The following is a 24,364-nucleotide window of genomic DNA, read 5'->3' on the forward strand; positions in this document are numbered from 1 at the left end:
TGATTCACCTGTCCCACCTGTCCCTCACCTGTGTTTCACCTGTCCCTCACCTGTGACTCACCTGTCCCCCACCTGTCCCTCACCTGTGACTCACCCCAGGTGTGAGCAGCCCGCACAGGTCCCCCGCAGGTGCGAGCTCCTGGGCGAAGCCGAACTCAGTGGGGGTCTCGAAGGCGAGCGGCAGCACCTGGACGCAGGTGAGCGCCCCCCGCAGGCACAGGTGAGTGCAGAACTCCCGCAGGAAGCGGCACCTGGGCGTGCGCGCCTTGGAGAGCAGCTTCAGAGCCACCTGCGCACCTGGGACAGGTAACGGCACAGGTGGGACAGGTGACAACACAGCTGGGACAGGTAATGACACACCTGGGTGAGGGTGACACACCTGGGACAGGTAACGGCACACCTGGGTCAGGGGACACACCTGGGACAGGTAACGGCACACCTGGGTCAGGGACAGACACAGCTGGGACAGGTGACACACCTGGGACAGGTAACGGCACACCTGGGTCAGGGATGGACACAGCTGGGACAGGTAATGACACACCTGGGTCAGGTAATGACACAGCTGGGACAGGGGACACACCTGGGTGAGGGACAGGGGACACACCTGGGACAGGTAACGACACACCTGGGACAGGGGACACAGTTGGGTGAGGGATGGACACACCTGGGTCAGGGGACACACCTGGGTTAGGGATGGACACACCCGGGTGAGGGGACACACCTGGGACAGGGACAGACACCACACCTGGGCGTGCGCGCCTTGGGGAGCAGCTTCAGAGCCACCTGCGCACCTGGGACAGGTAACGGCACAGGTGGGACAGGTGACAACACAGCTGGGACAGGGGACACACCTGGGACAGGTAATGACACACCTGGGACAGGGACAGACACAGCTGGGACAGGTAACGGCACACCTGGGTCAGGTAATGACACAGCTGGGTGAGGGGACAACACACCTGGGTCAGGGATGGAAACACCTGGGTGAGGGTGACACACCTGGGACAGGTAACGACACACCTGGGTCAGGGGACACACCTGGGACAGGTAACGACACACCTGGGACAGGGGACACAGTTGGGTGAGGGATGGACACACCTGGGACAGGGACAGACACACCTGGGTCAGGGACAGACACACCTGGGACAGGTGACACACCTGGGTCAGGGACAGACACCACACCTGGGCGTGCGCCCCTTGGAGAGCAGCTCCAGAGCCACCTGCGCACCTGGGACAGGTAACGGCACACCTGGGTCAGGGGACAACACACCTGGGACAGGGATGGACACACCTGGGACAGGTGACACAGCACACCTGGGTCAGGGGACAACACACGTGGGACAGGTAACAGCACACCTGGGGGAGGGATGGACACACCTGGATCAGGGGACACACCTGGGACAGGTAACGACACACCTGGGTCAGGGGACACACCTGGGTGAAAGATGGACACACCTGGGGGAGGGATGGACACACCTGGGACAGGTAACGGCACACCTGGGTGAGGGACAGACACACCTGGGACAGGTAACAGCACACCTGGGTGAGGGGACAACACACCTGGGACAGGGATGGAAACACCTGGGTGAGGGTGACACACCTGGGACAGGGACAGACACACCTGGGACAGGGACAGACACACCTGTGCCCGCAGGTGTCCCCAGGTGCGCTCACCTCCACACTGGGGCCGCTACCCAGGTGTGCGCAGATGTGCCCAGGTGTGCCCAGGTGTGTCTGTGGATATCCCCAGGTGTCCCCAGGTGTATCCCAGGTGTCCCCAGGTGTATCCCAGGTGTATCTCAGGTGTATCCCAGGTGTATCTCCAGCGTATCCCAGGTGTCCCCAGGTGTCCCCAGGTGTATCCCCAAGTGTCCCCAGGTGTGTCCCCAGGTGTGTCTGTGGATATCCCCAGGTGTATCCCCAGGTGTCCCCAGGTGTGTCCCCAGCTGTCCCCCCAGGTATCCCCAGGTGTCCCCAGGTATCCCCGGGTATCTCCCATGTGTGTCCCCAGGTGTCCCCAGGTGTCCCCAGGTGTATCCCGTGTATCCCCAGGTGTCCCCAGGTGTATCCCCAGTGTATCCCAGGTGTCCCCAGCTGTCCCCCCAGGTATCTCAGGTGTGTCCCCAGGTATCCCCAGGTGTATCCCAGGTGTCCCCCAGGTGTCCCCATGTGTGTCCCCAGGTATCCCAGGTGTGTCCCCAGCTGTCTCCAGCTGTCCCCAGGTGTATCCCAGGTGTCCCCAGGTGTATCTCAGGTGTATCCTGGGTGTATCCCCAGCTGTCCCCAGGTGTCCCCAAGTGTCTCCCAGGTGTGACTCCCAGGTGTCCCCCCAGGTGTCCCCAGGTGTATCCCCAGGTGTCCCCAGGTGCCCCCGGCTGTCCCCAGGTGTATCCCAGGTGTCCCCAGGTGTCCCCAGGTGTCCCCCCAGGTATCCCAAGTGTCCCCAGGTGTGTCCCCAGGTGTCCCCAGGTGTCCCCAGGTGTATCTCAGGTGTATCCCTGGTGTCCCCAGGTGTATCCCCAGCTGTGTCCCCAGGTGTCCCCAGGTGTCCCCAGGTGTATCCCAGGTGTATCCCCGGTGTCCCCAGGTGTCCCCCCAGGTGTCCCCAGGTATCCCAGGTGTCCCCAGCTGTCCCCCCAGGTGTCCTCCCAGGTGCCCCCAGCTGTCCCCAGGTGTGTCCCCAGCTGTCCCCAGGTGTATCCCCAGGTGTATCCCAGGGGTGTCCCCAGCTGTCCCCAGGTGTCCCAGGTGTATCCCAGGTGTGTCCCCAGGTGTATCCCCGGTGTCCCCAGGTGTGTCCCCAGCTGTCCCCAGGTGTGTCCCCAGCTGTCCCCAGGTGTGTCTCCAGCTGTCCCCCCAGGTGTCCCCCCCCAGGTGTGTCCCAGGTGCTCTCTCACCTCCGCGCCGGGGCCGTGCCAGCAGCACCCGCCCATAGGAGCCGCTCCCCAGCTCTCCCAGTATGGACCAGTCCCGCTCCAGCGCCCGCCGGGGCAGCGCCCGGTCAGCGCGGGCCATCAGCGCCTGCCGGACCAGTATGGACCAGTATGGACCAGTACGGACCAGTACAGACCAGTATAAACCAATATAAACCAGTATGGACCAGTATAAACCGGTATAGACCAGTTTGGACTGGTATAAACCAGTACACTGGTCCATACTGGTTTATACTGGTTTATACCAGTCCACAGTGCAGACCAGTATAAACCAGTATAGACCAGTATGGACCAGTATAAACTAGTTTGGACGGCTATAAACCAGTATAAACCAGTATAGATCAGTACAGACCAGTATGGACCAGTACAGACCAGTATAAACCAGTATAGACCAGTACGGACCGGTATGGATCAGTATAAACCGGTATGGACTGGTATAAACCAGTATAGACCAGTAGAGACCAGTATAAACCAGTTTGGACCGGTACAGACCAGTATAAACCAGTATAGATCAGTATGGACCAGCATAAACCAGTATGGACCGGTATAAACCTGTTTGGACTGGTATAAACCAGAATAGACCAGTATGGACTGGTATAAACCAGTATAAGCCAGTATAGACCAGTAAGGACCGGTATGGACCAGTACAGAGCAGTATAGACCAGAATGGACCAGTTTGGGCCAGTATAAACCAGTATGGACCATTACAGACCAGTATAAACCAGTAAGGACCGGTATGGACCAGTATAAACCAATATGGACCAGTATGTGCCAGTATAAACCAGTATGGACCAGTTTGGGCCAGTATGGACCATTACAGACCAGTATAAACCAGTAAGAACCGGTATGGACCAGTACGGACCAGTATGGAGTGGTATAAACCAGTATAGACCAGTACAGGCCACTATAAACCAGTATGGGCCAGTACAGGCCAGTATAGACCAGTACAAACCAGTATAAACCAGTACAGATCATTATAAACCAGTTTGGACCAGTATAAACCAGTACAAACCAGTACAGACCTGCAGGAGCCGCTCCTGAGCCTGAGCCACCGACTCCTCATCGTCATCATCGTCACCTTCATCAGCAGCGGCCTCCACGGGGACATCCATGATCTGCCACCAGTACAGACCAGTACAAACCAGTACAGACCAGTACAGACCAGTATAGACCAATATGAACCAGTATAACCCAGTACAAACCAGTACAGACCTGCAGGGGGCACTCCTGAGCCTGCTCATCATCATCATCATCGTCACCTTCAGCAGCGGCCTCTGAGGGGGCGTCTGTGGCCTGCAGACCAGTATAAACCAGTATGGACCAGTATAAACCAGTACAGACCGGTATAAACCAGTACAAACCAGTATAACCCAGTACAAACCAGTACAGACCTGCAGGAGGCGCTCCCGAGCCTGCTCTTCATCATCGTCACCTTCATCATCATCAGTGGCCTCCACGGGGACGTCCATGATCTGCCACCAGTACAGACCAGTACAGACCAGTATAACCCAGTATAAACCAGTATAACCCAGTACAGACCAGTATAAACCAGTATAACCCAGTACAAACCAGTACAGACCTGCAGGGGGTGCTCCTGAGCCTGCTCATCATCATCATCATCACCTTCATCCGAGGGGGCGTCCATGGCCTGAACCAGTACGAACCAGTATAAACCAGTATGGACCAGTATAAACCAGTATGGACCAGTATAGCCAGTACAGACCAGTATAACCCAGTATAAACCAGTACAGACCAGTATAACCCAGTACAGACCAGTATAACCCAGTGTAAGCCAGTATGGACCAATATAAGCCAGCATGAACCAGTTTAAACCAGTATGACCCAGTATGGACCAGTATAACCAATATAACCCAGTACAAACCAGTCTAACCAGTATAACCAGTACAACACAGGATAACCCAGTACAAACCAGTATAACCAGTATGAATCAGTCTAACCAGTACAAACCAATATAACCCAGTTCTGGCCAGTATGGACCAGTATATCCCAGTATAACCAGTATACCCCAGTATAACCCAGTATCTCCCAGTATAACCCAGTATCCCCCAGTATCCCCCAGTATAACCAGTATAACCCAGTGTAACCCAGTATATCCCAGTATCTCCCAGTATAACCAGTATAACCCAGTGTAACCCAGTATATCCCAGTCTATCCCAGTATCCCCCAGTCTATCCCAGTCTATCCCAGTATCACCCAGTATATCCCAGTATCTCCCAGTATATCCCAGTATTACCCAGTATATCCCAGTATATCCCAGTATCCCCCAGTCTATCCCAGTATCTCCCAGTATCCCCCAGTATCCCCCAGTATCCCCCAGTATCTCCCAGTCTATCCCAGTATCCCCCAGTATATCCCAGTCTATCCCAGTATCCCCCAGTCTATCCCAGTCTATCCCAGTCTATCCCAGTATAACCCAGTATAACCAGTATATCCCAGTCTATCCCAGTCTATCCCAGTATCTCCCAGTATCCCCCAATATATCCCAGTATCCCCCAGTCTATCCCGGTATCTCCCAGTATAATCCAGTATATCCCAGTATACCCCAGTATGGACCAGTATATCCCAGTATAACCCAGTATATCCCAGTTATCCCAGTCTATCCCAGTATATCCCAGTATCTCCCAGTATCCCCCAGTCCCTCCCAGTATCCCCCAGTTTATCCCAGTCTATCCCAGTCCAACCACTCCAGTTCCCCTCCCCCCTCCCCTCCCCCCCAGCACCTGTTCCCCTCCCCCCCCCCGGTGTCCCCAGGGCCACCTGTCCGAGTGCCACCGGTGTCACCAATGCCACCAGGGCCACCAGGGCCACCTGTTCCCGTGTCACCCGTATCACCCGTGTCACCCGTGTCACCCGTGTCACCCGTGTCACCAGGTGGCCCCGAGGGGGCCCAGGTGTCCCCAGGGGGGGCCCAGATGGCCCCGAGTGTCCCCGAGTGTCACCAAGGGTCCCCCAGCTGTCCCCAGGGTGTCCCCAGGGTGGCCCAGCTGTCCCCAAGGCTCCCCCAGCTGTCCCCAGGGTGTCACCGAGGGTGGCCCAGCTGTCCCCAAGAGGCCCCAGGGGTGGCCCAGGTGTCCCCAAGGGGGGCTCAGCTGTCCCCAGGGTCCCCCCGCTGTCCCCAAGTGGGGCCCAGATGGCCCCGAGTGTCCCCAGGTGTCACTGAGGGGGGCCCAGCTGTCCCCAGGGTGTCACCAGGGGTCCCCCCACTGTCCCCAAGCGGGGCCCACATGGTCCCAGGGTCCCCCCGCTGTCCCCAAGGGGACACAGATGGCCCCGAGTGTCCCCAGTTGGCCCCAGGGTGGCCCCAGGGTGGCCCAACTGTCCCCAGGGTGTCCCCAAGGCTCCCCCCGCTGTCCCCAAGGGGGCCCACATGGCCCCAAGTGTCCCCAAGTGTCCCCGAGAGTGCCCCAAGGGTCCCCCCACTGTCCCCAGGGTGGCCCAGATGGCCCCGAGTGTCCCCAGGTATCCCCAGGGTGTCCCCAAGGGTCCCCCACTGTCCCCAAGGGGGCCCAGATGGCCCCGAGTGTCCCCAGGTGTCACTGAGGGTGGCCCAGATGTCCCCGAGAGTGCCCCAAGGGTCCCCCCAGCTGTCCCCAGGGTGGCCCAGATGGCCCCGAGTGTCCCCAAGTGTCGCCGAGGGTGGCCCCGCTGTCCCCAAGGGTGGCCCGGGGGGTGGCCCCGCTGTCCCCAGGGTGGCCCCGCTGTCCCCAGGGTGGCCCAGCTGTCCCCAGGGTGGCCCAGCTGTCCCCGCGGTGTCGCAGGTGCCCCACCTGTGTCCGGGCGCTGTGGCTGTCCCCAGGTGTCCCCGCTGTCCCCTTGGGCCGTGTCCCCCCCGGTGGCCCCGCGGTTGTGACTCAGAGTTTCCCGTGCCCGCGGTGCCACCGCCCCGCCGGGATTGTCACCTGCGCCGCGACAGCGCGGGGACAGCGCGGGGACAGAGAGAGACGGGAGGGGACAGCGAGGGGACAGGGGGGGACAGAGAGAGACAGGGGGGGACAGAGCGGGGACAGCGCGGGGAGAGGGGGGACAGAGGGAGACGGGGGGGGACAGCGAGGGGACAGGAGGGGACAGCGAGGGGACAGGAGGGGACAGCGCGGGGACAGCGCGGGGAGAGGGGGGGACAGAGCGGGGACAGGGGGGGACAGAGCGGGGACAGAGCGGGGAGAGGGGGGGACGGGGGGGGGGGGGGACAGGAGGGGACAGGGGGGGACAGCGAGGGGACAGCGCGGGGAGAGGGGGGGACAGAGAGAGACAGGGGGGGACAGAGCGGGGACAGGGGGGGACACGGGGGACAGAGCGGGGAGAGGAGGGGACAGAGAGAGACCGGGGGGACAGAGCGGGGACAGCGCGGGGAGAGGGGGGACAGAGAGAGACAGGGGGGGACAGCGAGGGGACAGGGGGGGACAGCGAGGGGACAGCGCGGGGAGAGGGGGGGACAGAGAGAGACGGGAGGGGACAGCGAGGGGACAGGGGGGGACACGGGGGACAGAGCGGGGACAGGGGGGGACAGCGCGGGGAGAGGGGGGACAGAGAGAGACGGGAGGGGGGACAGCGAGGGGACAGGGGGGGACACGGGGGACAGAGCGGGGAGAGGGGGGGACAGCGAGAGAAAGGGGGGGACAGAGCAGGGACAGGGGGGGACACGGAGGGGGGGGACACGGGGAATCAGCGAGAGACGGGGGGGACACCGCGGGGACAGGGGGGGACACGGGGGGACATCGGGGGGGACACGGGGAACAGCGAGAGATGGGGGGGACAGGGCAGGGACAGTGCGGGGACACAGGGGGAAACGAGGGACACAGGGGGGGACACAGAAGGGACACAGGGGGGACACAGAAGGGACACAGAAGGGACACAGGGGGGACACAGGGGACAGAGTGGGGACAGCGGGGGACACGAGGAGGGACAGTGCGGGGACAAGGGAGAAACGGGGGACACAGGGGACAGGGTGGGGACAGGGGGGGACACAAGGGGGGGACAGCGCGGGGAGAGGGGGGACAGCACGAGGGACAGAGGGGACAGAGGGGACAGCGAGAGACGGAGGGGACAGTGGGGGACAGAGGGGACAGAGCAGGGGACAGGGAGGGACACGGGGGGGGAGCAACGGGGGGACAGAGGGACGGGGGGGATGGGGGACAGGGACAAGAAGGGGACAGGGGGACAGGAGAGGGACAGAGAGGGACAGAGAGAGACAGAGGGGATGGGGGACACGGGGGGGACAAGGGGGACAGGAGGGGATGGGGGACGGGGACAAAAAGGGGACAGGGAGGGGACAGAGGGATGAAAGGGGGGGTGGGGGACAAGAAGGGGACAGGGAGGGGACAGAGGGACAGGGGGACAGGGAGACAGGGGACAGAGAGAAGGGAACAGGAGGGGAGGGGGGACAGGGGGACAGGGACAGGAGGGGACAGAGGGACAAAAGGAGAGGGGGGCGGATGGGGGACACAGGGGGACAGGGGGAGGGCAGGGGGACAAGAAGGGGACAGGAGGGGACAGGAGGGGACAGGGGGACAGGGACAGGAGAGGGACAGGGGGGATGGGGGACACGGAGGGACAGGAGGGGACAGGAGAGGACAGAGGGACAGGGACAGGGGGGATGGGGGACACGGAGGGACAGGGGGAGGGCAGGGGGACAAGAAGGGGACAGAGGGACAGGGGGATTGCGGATGGGGACACGGAGGGACAAGGGGGACAGGAGGGGACAGAGGGGACAGGGGGGATGGGGGACACGGAGGGACAGGAGGGGACAGGGGGACAGGGAGACGGGGGACAGGAGGGGACAGAGAGAAGGGAACAGGAGGGGATGGGGGACAGGGGGACAGGGACAGGAGGGGACAGAGGGACAAAAGGAGAGAGGGGCGGATGGGGGACACAGGGGGACAGGGGGAGGGCAGGGGGACAAGAAGGGGACAGGAGGGGACAGGGGGACAGGGACAGGAGAGGGACAGGGGGGATGGGGGACACGGAGGGACAGGAGGGGACAGGAGGGGACAGAGGGACAGGGGGGATGGGGGACACGGAGGGGACAGAGAGAAGGGAACAGGAGGGGATGGGGGACAGGGGGACAGGGACAGGAGGGGACAGAGGGACAAAAGGAGAGAGGGGGGGATGGGGGACACAGGGGGACAAGAAGGGGACAGGAGGGGACAGGGACAGGAGAGGGGGACAGAGGGGTGGGGGACAAGAGTGGGACAGGGGACAGAAGGAGAGAGGGGGGACAAGGGGGGGGACAGGGGGGGTTGGGGGACAGGAGGGGACAGGGGGACAGGGACAGGAGGGGACAGGAGGGGACAGGAGGGGACAGGGGGACAAAAGGGGAGGGGGACAGGAGGGGACAAGGGGGGGACACGGAGGGGGACAGGAGGGGACAAAGGGGGATGGGGGAATGGGGGGGGACAAGGAGGGGACAAGGGGGGACAGGACACAGGGACAGGGACAGGAGGGGACAGGAGGGGACAAGGGGGAGACATGGAGGGGGACAGGACACAGGGACAGGGATGGGGGTGGCACAGGGACAGGAGGGGACAGGAGGGGACAGGAGGGCAGGGGGGACAAGGGGACGCAAAGGGACAAGGCAGGGACAGGGGGAGACTGGGACGGGCTGGGAGGGGGTTTGGGGGCACTGGGATGTACTGGGATATACTGGGATGTACTGGGATATACTGGGATGTACTGGAAGGGCACTGGGACAGTGAACCTGGGTGTATGGAGCTGTACTGGGGCATACTGGAGTCATACTGGGCCATACTGGGACCATACTGGGACCATACTGGGCCATACTGGGACCATACTGGGCCATACTGGAGTCATACTGGGCCATACTGGGACCATACTGGGCCATACTGGGGCATACTGGGGCATACTGGAGTCATACTGGGCCATACTGGAGTCATACTGGGGCATACTGGGGCATACTGGGACCATACTGGGCCATACTGGGCCATACTGGAGTCATACTGGGACCATACTGGGCCATACTGGGACCATACTGGGCCATACTGGGCCATACTGGGACCATACTGGGGCATAATGGGACCATACTGGGCCATACTGGTGTCCCCAAACCCTGCACCAAGGACTGGGCCCAGTGCTGCCCAGTCCCTCCCAGTCCCTCCCAGTTTATCCCAGTCCCTCCCAGTATATCCCAGTTTATCCCAGTGTATCCCAGTTTGTCCCAGTGTATCCCAGTGTCTCCCAGTTTATCCCAGTCCCTCCCAGTTTGTCCCAGTTTATCCCAGTCTATCCCAGTTTATCCCAGTTTATCCCAGTCCCTCCCAGTATATCCCAGTTTATCCCAGTGTATCCCAGTTTATCCCAGTATATCCCAGTCCCTCCCAGTTTATCCCAGTCCCTCCCAGTTTATCCCAGTTTATCCCAGTCTATCCCAGTTTATCCCAGTTTATCCCAGTCCCTCCCAGTTTACCCCAGTCCATCCCAGTTTATCCCAGTCCCTCCCAGTCCCCCCCAGTTTATCCCAGTCCCTCCCAGTCCTTTCCAGTTTATCCCAGTATCTCCCAGTTTCTCCCAGTGTATCCCAGTTTATCCCAGTTTATCCCAGTCGCTCCCAGTGTATCCCAGTTTGTCCCAGTTTATCCCAGTCCCTCCCAGTTTATCCCAGTCCCTCCCAGTTTACCCCAGTCCCTCCCAGTCCCTCCCAGTCTCTCCCAGTATCTCCCAGTCTCTCCCAGTTTATCCCAGTCCATCCCAGTCCCCCCCGCTGTTCCCCCTGCCCCTCCCCCCCGCACCTGTCGCTGTCTCTGCCCTTCCCCGGTAATTAATCCCTGCCCTAATTAACCCCTGCCCTAATTAACCCCTGCAATTAACCCCTGCGGCAGCCCAACCCGCTCATTAATCAGTCCCGGTAATTAATCCCTGCCCTAATTAACCCCTGCAATTAACCCCTGCGGCAGCCCAACCCGCTCATTAATCACACACGGTAATTAATCCCTGCCCTAATTAACCCCTGCAATTAACCCCTGCGGCAGCTCAACCCGCTCATTAATCAGTCCCGGTAATTAATCCCTGCCCTAATTAACCCCTGCGGCAGCCCCGCTCATTAATCACACACGGTCATTAATCATCCAGCTCATTAATCATCCCGCTCATTAATCATCCCGCTCATTAATCATCCTGGTCATTAATCATCCCGGTAATTAACCATCCTGGTCATTAATTATTCTGGTAATCAATAATTCCGGTAATTAATCATTCCGGTAATTAATAATCCCGGTAATTAATCATCCTAGTCATTAATCATCCTGGTCATTAATCATTCCGGTAATTAACCATCCTGGTCATTTATCATCCCGCTAATTAATCATTCCGGTAATTAATAATCCCGGTAATTAATCATCCTGGTCATTAATCATCCTGGTCATTAATAATTCCGGTAATTAATCATTTCCCAGTAATTAATAATTTCCCGGTAATTAATCACACCCGGTAATTAATAATTCAGCCCAGTGCTCCCAGTCCATCCCAGTTAATCCCAGTTCAGCGCTCCCAGTTAATCCCAGTTCAGCCCAGTCCATCCCAGTGCTCCCAGTTCAGCCCAGTTCAACCCAGTGAATCCCAGTTCAGCGCTCCCAGTGAATCCCAGTCCATCCCAGTGAATCCCAGTCCATCCCAGTTCCCTCCCAGTCCATCCCAGTCCATCCCAGTTCCCTCCCAGTCCCTCCCACTCCATCCCAGTCCCTCCCAGTCCATCCCAGTTCCCTCCCAGTCCCTCCCAGTGCTCCCAGTTCAGTACTCCCAGTTAATCCCACTCCATCCCAGTTCCTCCCCCCCGCACCTGTAGGGGCTCATTAACAGCGCCCGCTAATTAACGCCTGCCGCTAATTAACCCCTGCCCTGCCGCCACAGACCATCCCCGGTAATTAATCATTCCCTGGTAATTAATCATTCCTTGGTAATTAATAATTCCTTGGTAATTAATTATTCCCTGGTAATTAATAATTCCGTGATAATTAATCATTCCTCTCGGTCATTAATCATTCCTTGGTAATTAATCATTCCGTGGTAATTAATCATTCCTCCCGGTCATTAATAATTCCCTGGTAATTAATCATTCCCTGGTAATTAATCATTCCTTGGTAATTAATAATTCCCTGGTAATTAATAATTCCTTGGTAATTAATAATTCCCTGGTAATTAATCATTCCTCCCGGTCATTAATCATTCCTTGGTAATTAATCATTCCTTGGTAATTAATAATTCCCTGGTAATTAATCATTCCCTGGTAATTAATCATTCCTTGGTAATTAATCATTCCTCGGTAATTAATCATTCCCTGGTAATTAATCATTCCCTGGTAATTAATCATTCCGTGGTAATTAATAATTCCCTGGTAATTAATAATTCCTTGGTAATTAATCATTCCCTGGTAATTAATCACTCCTCCAGGACATTAATAATTCCCTGGTAATTAATCATTCCTCTCGGTAATTAATCATTCCTCCTGGTAATTAATCATTCCCTGGTAATTAATCATTCCTTGGTAATTAATAATTCCCTGGTAATTAATCACGCCTCCCGGTAATTAAACATGCCCGGTAGTTAATCAATTCCCCCTGGTAATTAATCATTCCTCGGTAATTAATCATTCCCCAGGGTAATTAATCATCCCTCCCGGTCATTAATCACCCCTCTGTAATCAACCCAGGGTAATTAATCATTCCCCAGGGTAATTAATCATTCCTCGGTAATTAATCATTCCCCAGGGTAATTAATCATCCCTCCCGGTCATTAATCACCCCTCTGTAATCAACCCAGGGTAATTAATCATTCCTCCTGGTAATTAATCATTCCTTGGTAATTAATCATTCCTTGGTAATTAATAATTCCCTGGTAATTAATCATTCCTTGGTAATTAATCATTCCCTGGTAATTAATCACTCCTCCCGCTAATTAATCGTCCCGGTAATTATTCATTCCCAGTAATTAAACATGCCCGGTACTTAATCAATTCCCCCGGGTAATTAATCATTCCCCAGGGTAATTAATCACTCCTCCCGGTAATTAATCATTCCCCAGGGTAATTAATCATCCCTCCCGGTCATTAATCACCCCTGTGTAATCAACCCAGGGTAATTAATCATTCCCCAGGGTAATTAATCATTCCCCAGGGTAATTAATCATTTCTCCTGGTAATTAATCATTCCCCAGGGTAATTAATCACCCCTCCCGGTCATTAATCACCGTCTGTAATCAATCCCGGCCATTAATCACCGCTAATTAGCGCAGGCACAGGTGGCCGGGCTGGGGGCAGGGGCGGCCTCGAATTCCTCCCGGGTCAGAGCGGGGAGCGAACGGAGCTCCCAGTATGGACCAGTACGGACCAGTATAAACCAGTATGGACCGGTATAAACCAGTATGGACCAGTATAAACCAGTATGGACCGGTATAAACCAGTATGGACCGGTATAAACCAGTACGGACCAGTACAGACCAGTATAAACCAGTACAGAGCAGTCCCTCCTCGTATAAACCAGTATGGGCCAGTATGGGCCAGTATAAACCAGTATGGGCCAGTATAAACCAGTAGGGACCAGTACAGACCAGTTCAGTGCTCCCAGTCCAGCCCAGTTCCCCCCAGTCCCTCCCAGTTTGTCCCAGTCCCTCCCAGTTTGTCCCAGTTTGTCCCAGTCCCTCCTGGTCCGTCCCAGTTTGTCCCAGTCCCTCCCAGTTTGTCCCAGTATGGCCCAGTCCCTCCCAGTTTGTCCCAGTCCCTCCCAGTTTGTCCCAGTCACCCCCAATCCCCTCCCAGTCCCTCCCAGTTTGTCCCAGTTTGTCCCAGTCCCTCCCAGTTTGTCCCAATCCCTCCCAGTCCCTCCCAGTTTGTCCCAGTCCCTCCCAGTTTGTCCCAGTTTGTCCCAGTTTGTCCCAGTCCCTCCCAGTCCCTCCCAGTTTGTCCCAATCCCTCCCAGTTTGTCCCAGTTTGTCCCAGTCCCTCCCAGTTTGTCCCAGTCCCTCCCAGTTTGTCCCAGTTTGTCCCAGTTCCCCCGGCCGTGCCCGGGTGGGGGAGGGGCGCTGGCGCGGGGCCCGGTGGGGGAGGGGCAGGGCCAGGGACAGGTGCGGGGGGACCGAAATAACCGGGGGGGGAGGGGAGGGAACTGGGAGGGACTGGGGGGAACTGGGAGAGACTGGGAGGGAACTGGGATGGACTGGGGGGAACTGGGAGGGACTGGGAGGGAACTGGGATGGACTGGGGGGAACTGGGAGGGACTGGGGGGAACTGGGATGGACTGGGAGGGAACTGGGATGGACTGGGAGGGACTGGGGGGAACTGGGAGGGACTGGGATGGACTGGGAGAGACTGGGATGGACTGGGATGGACTGGGAGGGACTGGGAGGGACTGGGATGGACTGGGAGGGACTGGGGGGAACTGGGAGGGAACTGGGAAGGGACTGGGATGGACTGGGAGGGACTGGGAGGGACTGGGGGGGACTGGGATGGACTGGGAGGGACTGGGATGGACTGGGAGGGACTGGGGGGAGGGGAGGGGACTGGGATGGACTGGGATGGACTGGGAGGGACTGGAAGAGACTGGGATGGACTGGGAGGGAACTGGGAATACTGGAGGGGAACTTGGGGGGGAACTGGGAGGGACTGGGATGGACTGGGAGGGACTGGGATGGACTGGGACAGACTGTGAGTAAACTGGGGGGCACTGGGATGGACTGGGAGAGACTGGGGGGGAACTGGGAGGGACCGGGGGGGAACTGGGAGAGACTGGGGCGAAACTGGGAGGAACTGGGAGGGGACTGGGGAGCACTGAGCCATACTGTGGGATACTGGGACCAGACTGGGACCATACTGGGACCATACTGGGAGGTGGCAGGGTGATACTGGGCTATACTGGGGCTGTACTGGGGCCATACTGGGAATCACTGGGGCCATACTGGGATGGACTGGGGCCATACTGGGATGAACTGGGCCATACTGGGAATGACTGGGGCCATACTGGGATGAACTGGGGCCATATTGGGAATGACTGGGGCCATATTGGGAATGACTGGGCCATACTGGGATGGACTGGGGCCATACTGGGATGGACTGGGGCCATACTGGGATGGACTGGGCCATACTGGGAATGACTGGGGCCATACTGGGGATGACTGGGGCCATACTGGGAATCACTGGGGCCATACTGGGACGGACTGGGGCCATACTGGGATGGACTGGGCCATACTGGGATGGACTGGGCCATACTGGGATGGACTGGGGCCATACTGGGCCATACTGGGATGGACTGGGGCCATACTGGGACGGACTGGGGCCATACTGGGATGGACTGGGGCCATACTGGGAATGACTGGGGCCATACTGGGGATCACTGGGGCCATACTGGGATGGACTGGGGCCATACTGGGATGGACTGGGGCCATACTGGTCCATACTGGGAGCTAAAACAGCCCAGCCCCCTCTCCCAGTAACCCCTTGGCCCCGCCCCCTCCATTGGCCCCTCCCATTTTTTACATCTTGGCCCCGCCCCAATTGCCCCCACCCCATCCTCCCCCTTGGCCCCTCCCCTTCTTTTAGCCCCCCCTCCTCATTGGCCCCACCCCCTCCCTTGGCCATGGCCCCGCCCCTTCCCTTGGCCCCGCCCCTCCCGGAAGCACAAACCGCACTGAGGGGGGGGGGGAGGGGCGCCTTTATTGACACGGGGGGAACGCGGGAACGGCCTCACCTGGGCAGGTGAGCTCAGGTACCCCCCCAGGTACCCCCGGGCACCCCCCAGGTACCCCCCAGGTACCCCCTGGCACCCCTCAGGTACCCCCTGGCACCCCCCAGGTACCCCCCAGGTACCCCCTGGCACCTCTCACCTGGGCAGGTGAGCTCAGGAACCCCCAGGTACTCCCTGGCACCCCTCAGGTACCTCCTGGCACCCCTCACCTGGGCAGGTGAGCTCAGGTACCCCTCAGGTACCCCCTGGCACCTCTCAGGTACCCCCAGGTACCCCCTGGCACCTCTCAGGTACCCCCCAGGTACCCCCTGGCACCCCTCAGGTACCCCCTGGCACCCCCCAGTTACCCCCCAGGTACCCCTCACCTGGGCAGGTGAGCTCAGGTACCCCTCAGGTACCCCCTGGCACCCCTCAGGTACCCCCTGGCACCCCTCACCTGGGCAGGTGAGCTCAGGTACCCCCAGGTACCCCCTGGCACCCCTCAGGTACCCCCTGGCACCCCTCACCTGGGCAGGTGAGCTCAGGTACCCCCAGGTACCCCCTGGCACCCCTCACCTGGGCAGGTGAGCTCAGGTACCCCCAGGTACCCCCGGGCACCCCCCAGGTACCCCCTGGCACCCCTCACCTGGGCAGGTGAGCTCAGGTACCCCCAGGTACCCCCGGGCACCCCCCAGGTACCCCCTGGCACCCCTCACCTGGGCAGGTGAGCTCAGGTACCCCCTGGCACCCCTCAGGTACCCCCTGGCACCCCTCACCTGGGCAGGTGAGCTCAGGTACCCCCAGGTACCCCCTGGCACCTCTCAGGTACCCCTCAGGTACCCCCTGGCACCCCCCTCACCTGCGGGCACAGGTGTGCACAGGGTGGGGCACGGGGTCCCCCAGGCCAGGAGCACCTGGGGAGTTCCAGGTGGGCACTGGGCACCTCCAAGGTGTGTCCAGGTGGGCATTGATGTGTCCAGGTGGGCACTGGGCACCTGCTTGGTCTTCAGGTGAACACTGGGCACTTTCTCAGTGGGTTCCAGGTGGGCACTGGGCACCTCCAAGGTGTGTCCAGGTGGGCAGAGGGCACCTCTGACATGTCCAGGTGGGCATTGATGTGTCCAGGTGGGCACTGGGCACCTCCAGGTGAGCGCTGGGCACCTCCCAGGTGTCTCCAGGTGGGCACTGGGCACCTCCAGGTGAGCACTGGGCACCTCCCAGGTGTCTCCAGGTGGGCACTGGGCACCTCCAAGGTGTGTCCAGGTGGGCATTGGGAATGTCCATGGTCTCCAGGTGAGCACCGGGCACCTCTGAAATGCCCAGGTGGACATTGGGCACCTCCAGGTGAGCACTGGGCACCTCTGACATGCCCAGGTGGACATTGGGCACCTCCAGGTGAGCACTGGGCACCTCCAGGTGAGCACTGGGCACCTCCCAGGTGTCTCCAGGTGGGCACTGGGCACCTCTGTGGTCTCCAGGTGGGCACTGGGCAGCTCCAAGGTCTCCAGGTGGGCACCGGGCACTTCCTAGGGGGGTTCCAGGTGCACCTCTGTGGGCTCCAGGTGAGCACCTGGCACCTTTGACGTGTCCAGGTGGGCACCGGGCACCTCCTCAGGGGTCTCCAGGTGGGCACTGGGCACTTCCAGGTGGGCACTGGGCACCTCTGACATGTCCAGGTGGGCACTGGGCACTTCCAGGTGGGCATTGGGCACCTCTGACACGTCCAGGTGGGCACTGGGCACTTCCAGGTGGGCACTGGGCACCTCTGACATGTCCAGGTGGGCACTGGGCACTTCCAGGTGGGCACTGGGCACCTCTGACATGTCCAGGTGGGCACTGGGCAGTTCTGAGGTGTCCAGGTGGGCACTGGGCACCTCCTCCATGGTCTCCAGGTGGACATTGGGCACCTCTGAGGTCTCCAGGTGAACGCTGGGCAGTTCTGAGGTTGCCAGGTGGACATCGGTCACCTCCGTGGTGTCCAGGTGGACATCGGTCATCTGGGTGGGTTCCAGGTGGCCATCGGTCATCTCTGAGGTCTCCAGGTGGACATCGGTCACCTCCATGGTGTCCAGGTGGGCATCGGTCATCTCATTGGTGTCCAGGTGGACATCGGTCACTTCCCTGGTGTCCAGGTGGCCTTTGGTCACCTCTGAGGTCTCCAGGTGGACATCGGTAACTTCCATGGTGTCCAGGTGGACATCGTTCACTTCTGTGGTGTCCAGGTGGACATCGGTCACCTCCGTGGTCTGCTGGTGGACATCGGTCACCTCTGAGGTCTCCAGGTAGACATCGGTCACCTCGGACACGTCCACGTGGCCATTGGTCACCTCTGTGGGTTCCAGGTGGACATTGGTCACTTCCATGGTCTCCAGGTGGACATCGGTCACTTCCGTGGTGTCCAGGTGGCCATTGGTCATCTCTGAGGTCTTCAGGTGAACACTGGGCAGTTCTGTGGTGTCCAGGTGGCCGTTGGTCACCCCCGATGTCTCCAGGTGGACATCGGTCACCTCCGTGGTCCCCAGGTGGACATCGGTCATCTGGGTGGGTTCCAGGTGTGCACTGGGCACCTCTGAGGTCTCCAGGTGGACATTGGTCATTTCCATGGTGTCCAGGTGGCCATTGGTCACCTCTGAGGTCTCCAGGTGGACATCGGTCACTTCCATGGTGTCCAGGTGGGCATCGGTCATCTCATTGGTGTCCAGGTGGACATCGGTCACCTCCGTGGTCTGCTGGTGGACATCGGTCACCTCTGAGGTCTCCAGGTGGACATCGGTCACATGGGTGGTCTCCAGGTGGACACTGGTCACTTCCGTGGTGTCCAGGTGGACATCGGTCATCTCTGAGGTCTCCAGGTGGATACTGGGCAGCTCTGAGGTGTCCAGGTGGACATCAGTCACCTCAGTGGTCTCCAGGTGGACATCGGTCATCTCACTCATCTCCAGGTGGTCTGAGGGCACCTCTGAGGTCTCCAGGTGGACACTGGGCACCTTTGTGGGTTCCAGGTGGGCACTGGTCATCTGGGTGGTCTGCAGGTGGACATCGGTCATGTCATTGGCCTCCAGGTGGGCATCGGTCACTTCTGAGGTGTCCAGGTGGACATCGGTCACCTCTGAGGTGTCCAGGTGGACACTGGTCATCTCAGTGGGTTCCAGGTGGGCACTGGGCAGCTGTGACATGTCCAGGTGGGCACGGTTCATCTCAGTGGGTTCCAGGTGGACATCGGTCACCTCTGAGGTCTCCAGGTGGGCACTGGGCACCTCCTCCACGGTCTCCAGGTGGACATCGGTCACCTCTGAGATGTCCAGGTGGACATCGGTCACCTCTGTGGTCTCCAGGTGGACACTGGGCAGCTCAGTGGCCTGGAGCTGGACACCTGTGCCACCTGCAAGTGGTGGCAACACCTGGAGCTGGACATTGGCCACCTCACCTGTCTGGAGCTGGACATTGGTGCCACCCGCAGGTGGTGGCAACACCTGGAGCTGCACGTTGGTGACACCTGAGGACAGCGGCAGCGCCTGGAGCTGGACATTGGTCACCTCACCTGCCTGCAGCTGCACACCTGTGCCACCTGGGGGTGGTGGCAACACCTGGAGCTGCACGTTGGCCACCTCAGGTGGTGGTGGCAACACCTGGAGCTGGACATTGGTCACCTCACCTGCCTGGAGCTGCACACCTGTGCCACCTGGGGGTGGTGGTGGCAACACCTGGAGCTGGACATTGGCCACCTCACCTGTGCAGAGCTGGACGTTGGTGACCTCAGGTGGTGCCGGCAGCACCTGGAGCTGGACATTGGTGGCACCAGGAGGTGGCGGTGGCAACACCTGGAGCTGGACGTTGGTGACCTCACCTGCCTGGAGCTGGACGCTGGTGACTTCTGAAGGCACTGGGAGCACCTGGAGCTGCACCCCTGTCACACCTGTCACACCTGTGAGACCTGTCACACCTGTCACACCTGTGAGACCTGTCACACCTGCATTTGTCACACCTGTCACACCTGCCACACCTACACCTCTCACACCTGCATTTGTCACGCCTGTCACACCTGTCATACCTACACCTGTCACACTTGTTACACCTACACCTGGGACCCCTGTTACACCTACACCTGTCACACCTGGGACCCCTGTTACACCTGTCACCCCTGTCACCCCTGTCACACCTACACCTGTCACACCTGTCAGCTCCCCACCTTGCACACTGGTGACCTCTGTGGCCACTGGCAGCACCTGGAGCTGGACACCTGTCACACCTGTCACACCTGCCACACCTACACCTGCCACACCTGTAAGCCCTGTGACACCTGTGACCCCTGTCACACCTACACCTGTCACACCTGGGACACCAACACCTGTCATACCTGTCACACCAGGACTTGTAACACCTGTCATACCTGTAAGCCCTGCCACACCTGGGACCCCTGTGACACCTGTGACACCAACACCTGTCATACCTGTCACACCTGCACCTGTCACACCTGTCACCCCTACACCTGTCACACCTGTCACCCCTGTCACACCTGTCACCCCTGTCACACCTGTCACACCTGTCACACCTGTCACACCTGTCACACCTGCCACCCCTGCCACCTCAGCCACCTGTAGCCGCAGCCCCGCTGCCGTCCCCTCCCTCCCCGCCCCAGGTAGGAGCAGGACGCTCTGCCAGGTGCGCTGCCCCCTGCCCACCTGCGCCAGGTGCGGCCGGGCGTGCCCGGGCGTGGCCGCCACCAGCAGCACCTTGCGCGGGGAGGCGCCGCCGGGGCCGGGCAGCACCAGGTAAGCGCCGGCGGGCACAGGTGCGGCGGCGCCAGGCGTGGCGCCGCCAGGTGCGCGGCGCGGGGCGGGGCCGTGCGTGCGCAGGTGTCTCTGCAGGTAGGCGGCCATGACGAAGGCCTTGGGACAGGTGGGGCAGCGGAAGGGCCGCGCCGCCGAGTGCGTGCGCCGGTGCAGGTGCAGGTTGGACGAGTGCGTGAAGCTCTTGCCACAGGTGGCGCAGGTGTACGGCCGCTCGCCCGTGTGCACCCGCAGGTGCTGCCGCAGGTTGGTGGCCTGGGCGAAGCCCTTGCCGCAGGTGTCGCAGGTGTGCGGGCGCTCGCCCGTGTGGGTGTGGCGGTGGCGCCGCAGGCTGGAGGAGTTCTTGAAGGCCTTGGGGCAGGTGGGGCAGCGGTAGGGCCGCTCACCTGAGTGCTGCCGCAGGTGGTACTGGTAGTGCGACGCCCACTTGAAGGTGAGGCCGCACTGGGCGCACCTGAAGGCGCGCAGCCCCGTGTGCACGCGCAGGTGAGTCTGCAGCAGCGAGGAGCGCTTGAAGCTCTTGCCGCAGGTGGCGCAGGTGTAGGGGCGCTCACCTGTGTGGTCGCGCAGGTGGTAGCGCAGCCCCGAGGAGCCCTTGAAGGCCTTGCCGCACTCGCCGCACCTGTACGGCCGCTCGGGCGGGGCCGGCGCCTCGGCCTCACCTGGCGCGGGCGGGGCTCTGGGCCGCTCGTGGCCGGGCAGGTGTCGCGCCAGCCCCGAGCCGTTCTTGAAGCTCTTGCCGCAGGTGAGGCAGCGGTGGGGCGGAGCCGGGGGCGTGGCCGGCGTCGCCGTCGCCTCCTGCTCGGCACAGGTGAGCCCCAGCGGCCTCCAGAGCGGCTCAGGTGAGGCGGCGCCGGGCGGGGCGGGGCCCTGCAGGTGCCGCTGCGGGCAGGCGCGCGAGGCCAAGGGCGTGGCGCAGGCGGGGCATTGCGGGGCGGGGCCGTGCGTGCGCCGGTGCAGGTGCAGGTTGGACGAGTGCGTGAAGCTCTTGCCGCAGGTGGCGCAGGTGTACGGCCGCTCGCCCGTGTGCACCCGCAGGTGCTGCCGCAGGTTGGTGGCCTGGGCGAAGCCCTTGCCGCAGGTGTCGCAGGTGTGCGGGCGCTCACCTGTGTGCGTGTGGCGGTGGCGCCGCAGGCTGGAGGAGTTCTTGAAGGCCTTGGGGCAGGTGGGGCAGCGGTAGGGCCGCTCACCTGAGTGCTGCCGCAGGTGGTACTGGTAGTGCGACGCCCACTTGAAGGTGAGGCCGCACTGGGCGCACCTGAAGGCGCGCAGCCCCGTGTGCACGCGCAGGTGAGTCTGCAGCAGCGAGGAGCGCTTGAAGCTCTTGCCGCAGGTGGAGCAGGTGTAGGGGCGCTCACCTGTGTGGCCCCGCAGGTGATAGAGGAGGGCGGAGGAGCCCTTGAAGGCCTTGGGGCACTCGGGGCACTTGTAGGGGCGCTCACCTGTGTGGCTGCGCAGGTGATGCGCCAGGCGCGAGGACCAGCGGAAGGATTTGCCGCACTCCCGGCAGGTGAAGGGGTGCTCGGGGGCACCTGCGGGGGGCGCCGCGCCCGCCATGGCCGCACCTGGGGGGGACACGGCTGCAGGTGAGAGCCCAGACCTGGGACAGGTGAGAGCCCAGACCTGGGACAGGTGAGAGCCTGCATCTGATTCACATGAGAGCCCAGACCCAAACACGGGGACAGGTGAGAGCCCACACCTGACACAGCTGAAAGCCCAAACCTGAGACAGGTGAGAGCCCAGACATGAAACACAGGAACAGGTGAGACCCCAAAACATGGGGACAGGTGAGAGCCCAATCCCAGCACAGGTGAGACCCCACACCCAGTGCAGTTGGGCAGGTAAAAACCTGGACATGAGAGACACAGGTGAGACCCCAAACCTGACATGGGGGGACACGTGAGACCCCAGCCCCATCCCAGGTGTGCAGGTGAGACCCCAAAGCCGATCTGGAGGGCGTGGCCAAACCGGGGGCGTGGCCAGATCGCACTAGGCCCCGCCCCTTTCTATAGGCCCTGTCCCGCCCCTCACCGCTCTCAGGCCCCGCCCCTTTCCCCTCAGCCCCTTCAGGCCCCGCCTCCTCCAGGCCGCCCCGCGCAGGCGCCGCCGCCGCGGCTCCGCCGCTTCCTCCTCCTCCTCTTCCTCCTGCCCCGCTCCCCGCTCACCTGCGGGGCTCGCGGGGGCTCTGCCGGGGCCGGAGCCGGGTTAGGACCGGGTTGAAACCGGGTTAGAATCGGGCCAGAACCGGGCCCGGCGCTGCCGCCGCCGCCGCGCAACGCCCGGGCCGCGCCGCCTCACGAGGCCACGCCCCCTCCGCCTCACGAGGCCACGCCCCCTCCGCCTTCCCGCCTTCGCCGCTGTCAATTAGGCCGCGTCTCACTGGGCCAGGCCACGCCCCTCCTTCCCCCCGGAAACGCGCGCGGTGCACGCTGGGTAATGTAGTACCCAGCCCGAGCCTGGTCTAGCGGCTTTTACTGGGTTGTACTGGTCTGTACTGGTTTGTATTAATTTATACTGGTATGCACTGGTCTGTACTGGGTTGTACTGGTCTTGACTGGTTTGTACTGGTCTGTACTGGTTTGTATTAGTTTATAATGGTATATACTGGTTTCTACTGGCCCATACAGGTTTATATTGGTCCATACTGGTTTGTCTACTCATTATACTGGTTTATACTGGTCTGTACTGGTCCATACTGCTTTATACTGGGTTTTACTGGGTTTTATTGAGTTTTTACTGTAACGTCACTGATGTCACAGTGGTGGGTGTGACGTCACTGTGCTGGGTGTGATGTCATGGTGCTGGGTCTGACGTCACCGTGGTGAAAGCTCTGGGTGATGTCACAGGGGTCACTGACCCCTGGCATGGGCTGGGGTTGGGTGGAACAGAGGGGACAGCTGGGGGTCGTGGGGTCACACAAGGGTCATCGCTGGGGTCACCTGTATGGTGGGGACAACCTGGAGAGACACAGGGTGACACTAGGGTCACCAGGGGTCAACAGGGGTCACTATGGGTCACCACAGGTCAATGTGGGTCAACATGGGTGGAGACCCTGATCAAGATGGACCAGGAGGAGTCACCGTGGGTCAGCATGGATGGACGTGGACCAAGATGAGTCAACGTGGATCACCATGGATGGACAGCGGTCAACGAGCCAGTGTGAGTCCACACGGATGGAGATGAATCAAGATGGGCCTAGAGGAGTCAATGTGGGTCAACTGGAAGGACGTGGGTCAAGATGGGCCAAGAGGAGTCAATGTGGGTCAACTGGAAGGACGTGGGTCAAGATGGGCCAAGAGGAGTCAATGTGGGTCAAGATGGACCAAGAGGAATCAGTGTAGATCACCATAGATCAAGAGGGGTCCACAGGAATCAATGTGGGTCACTATGGATGGACGTGGACCATCATGGGCCAAGAGGAGTCAACATGGATCACCATGGATTGATAGGGGTCAACGAATTGACATGGGTCAACATGGATGGACATGGATCAAGATGGACCAAGAGGAGTCACCATGGGTCACCATGGAACAACAGGAGTCAACATGGGTCAACATGGGTCAACATGGGTCAACATGGATGGAGATGGATCAAGAGGAGTCAATGTGGGTCACCATGGATCAACAGGAGTCAATGAATCAATGTGGGTCACCATGGATGGACACGGGTCAAAATGGGCCCAAGAGGAGTCAGCGAGGGTCACCACGGATCAACAGGAATTGACTTTGGTCAACATGGATGGACATGGACCATCATGGGCCAAGAGGAGTCAGCGTGGGTCACCATGGGTCAAAATGGACCATGAGGAGTCAACATGGGTCACCACGGATGGACAGGGGTCAACGAGTCACCGTGGGTCACCATGGATGGACAGGGGTCAACGAGTCAATGTGGGTCACCACGGATGGACAGGGGTCAACGAGTCAGTGTGGGTCACCATGGATGGACAGGGGTCAACGAG

The 24,364-nt window shown here is 60.3% G+C and overlaps 2 protein-coding genes across 2 annotated transcripts in view; both read right to left on the reverse strand.

Annotated features, from left to right (window-relative positions):
- The window catches only part of LOC129134007 (uncharacterized), a 35,241-nt gene extending 30,805 nt beyond the window's left edge, over positions 1 to 4,436 (reverse strand). Inside the window, exons 1-5 of the mRNA XM_077193255.1 lie at positions 4,322 to 4,436; positions 4,143 to 4,223; positions 3,953 to 4,045; positions 2,895 to 3,018; positions 95 to 297 (exon numbers count right to left, since the gene is read on the reverse strand). Of these exons, the coding sequence (XP_077049370.1) occupies positions 95 to 297; positions 2,895 to 3,018; positions 3,953 to 4,045; positions 4,143 to 4,223; positions 4,322 to 4,399 (579 nt within the window). The 5' untranslated portion in view covers positions 4,400 to 4,436. The remainder of the gene's footprint in view (positions 1 to 94; positions 298 to 2,894; positions 3,019 to 3,952; positions 4,046 to 4,142; positions 4,224 to 4,321) is intronic.
- A 12,452-nt stretch (positions 4,437 to 16,888) lies between these two features.
- LOC129134006 (uncharacterized) lies at positions 16,889 to 23,040 on the reverse strand. The gene is made up of 3 exons (XM_077193283.1): positions 22,569 to 23,040; positions 18,904 to 21,968; positions 16,889 to 18,180 (listed from the first exon to the last, which is right to left on the reverse strand). Exons 2-3 carry the CDS (start codon positions 21,958 to 21,960, stop codon positions 17,140 to 17,142), a joined length of 4,098 nt encoding a protein of 1,365 aa, XP_077049398.1. The 5' UTR covers positions 21,961 to 21,968; positions 22,569 to 23,040; the 3' UTR covers positions 16,889 to 17,139.
- Between the last annotated feature and the right edge of the window lie 1,324 nt (positions 23,041 to 24,364).

The sequence above is a fragment of the Agelaius phoeniceus genome, chromosome 37 (assembly GCF_051311805.1).
Source record: "Agelaius phoeniceus isolate bAgePho1 chromosome 37, bAgePho1.hap1, whole genome shotgun sequence".
Lineage (NCBI taxonomy): Eukaryota > Metazoa > Chordata > Aves > Passeriformes > Icteridae > Agelaius > Agelaius phoeniceus.

Excerpts from the sequence above, each read along its gene's own strand:
- LOC129134006 (XM_077193283.1), bottom strand. The coding sequence starts at position 21,960 with ATGGCGGGCGCGGCGCCCCCCGCAGGTGCCCCCGAGCACCCCTTCACC. Across the intron at positions 18,181-18,903 it reads TCCACCTGGACATCTCAGAG|GTGCCCAGTGCACACCTGGA; the intron begins GTGACCGATGTC and ends GAGACCTCAGAG.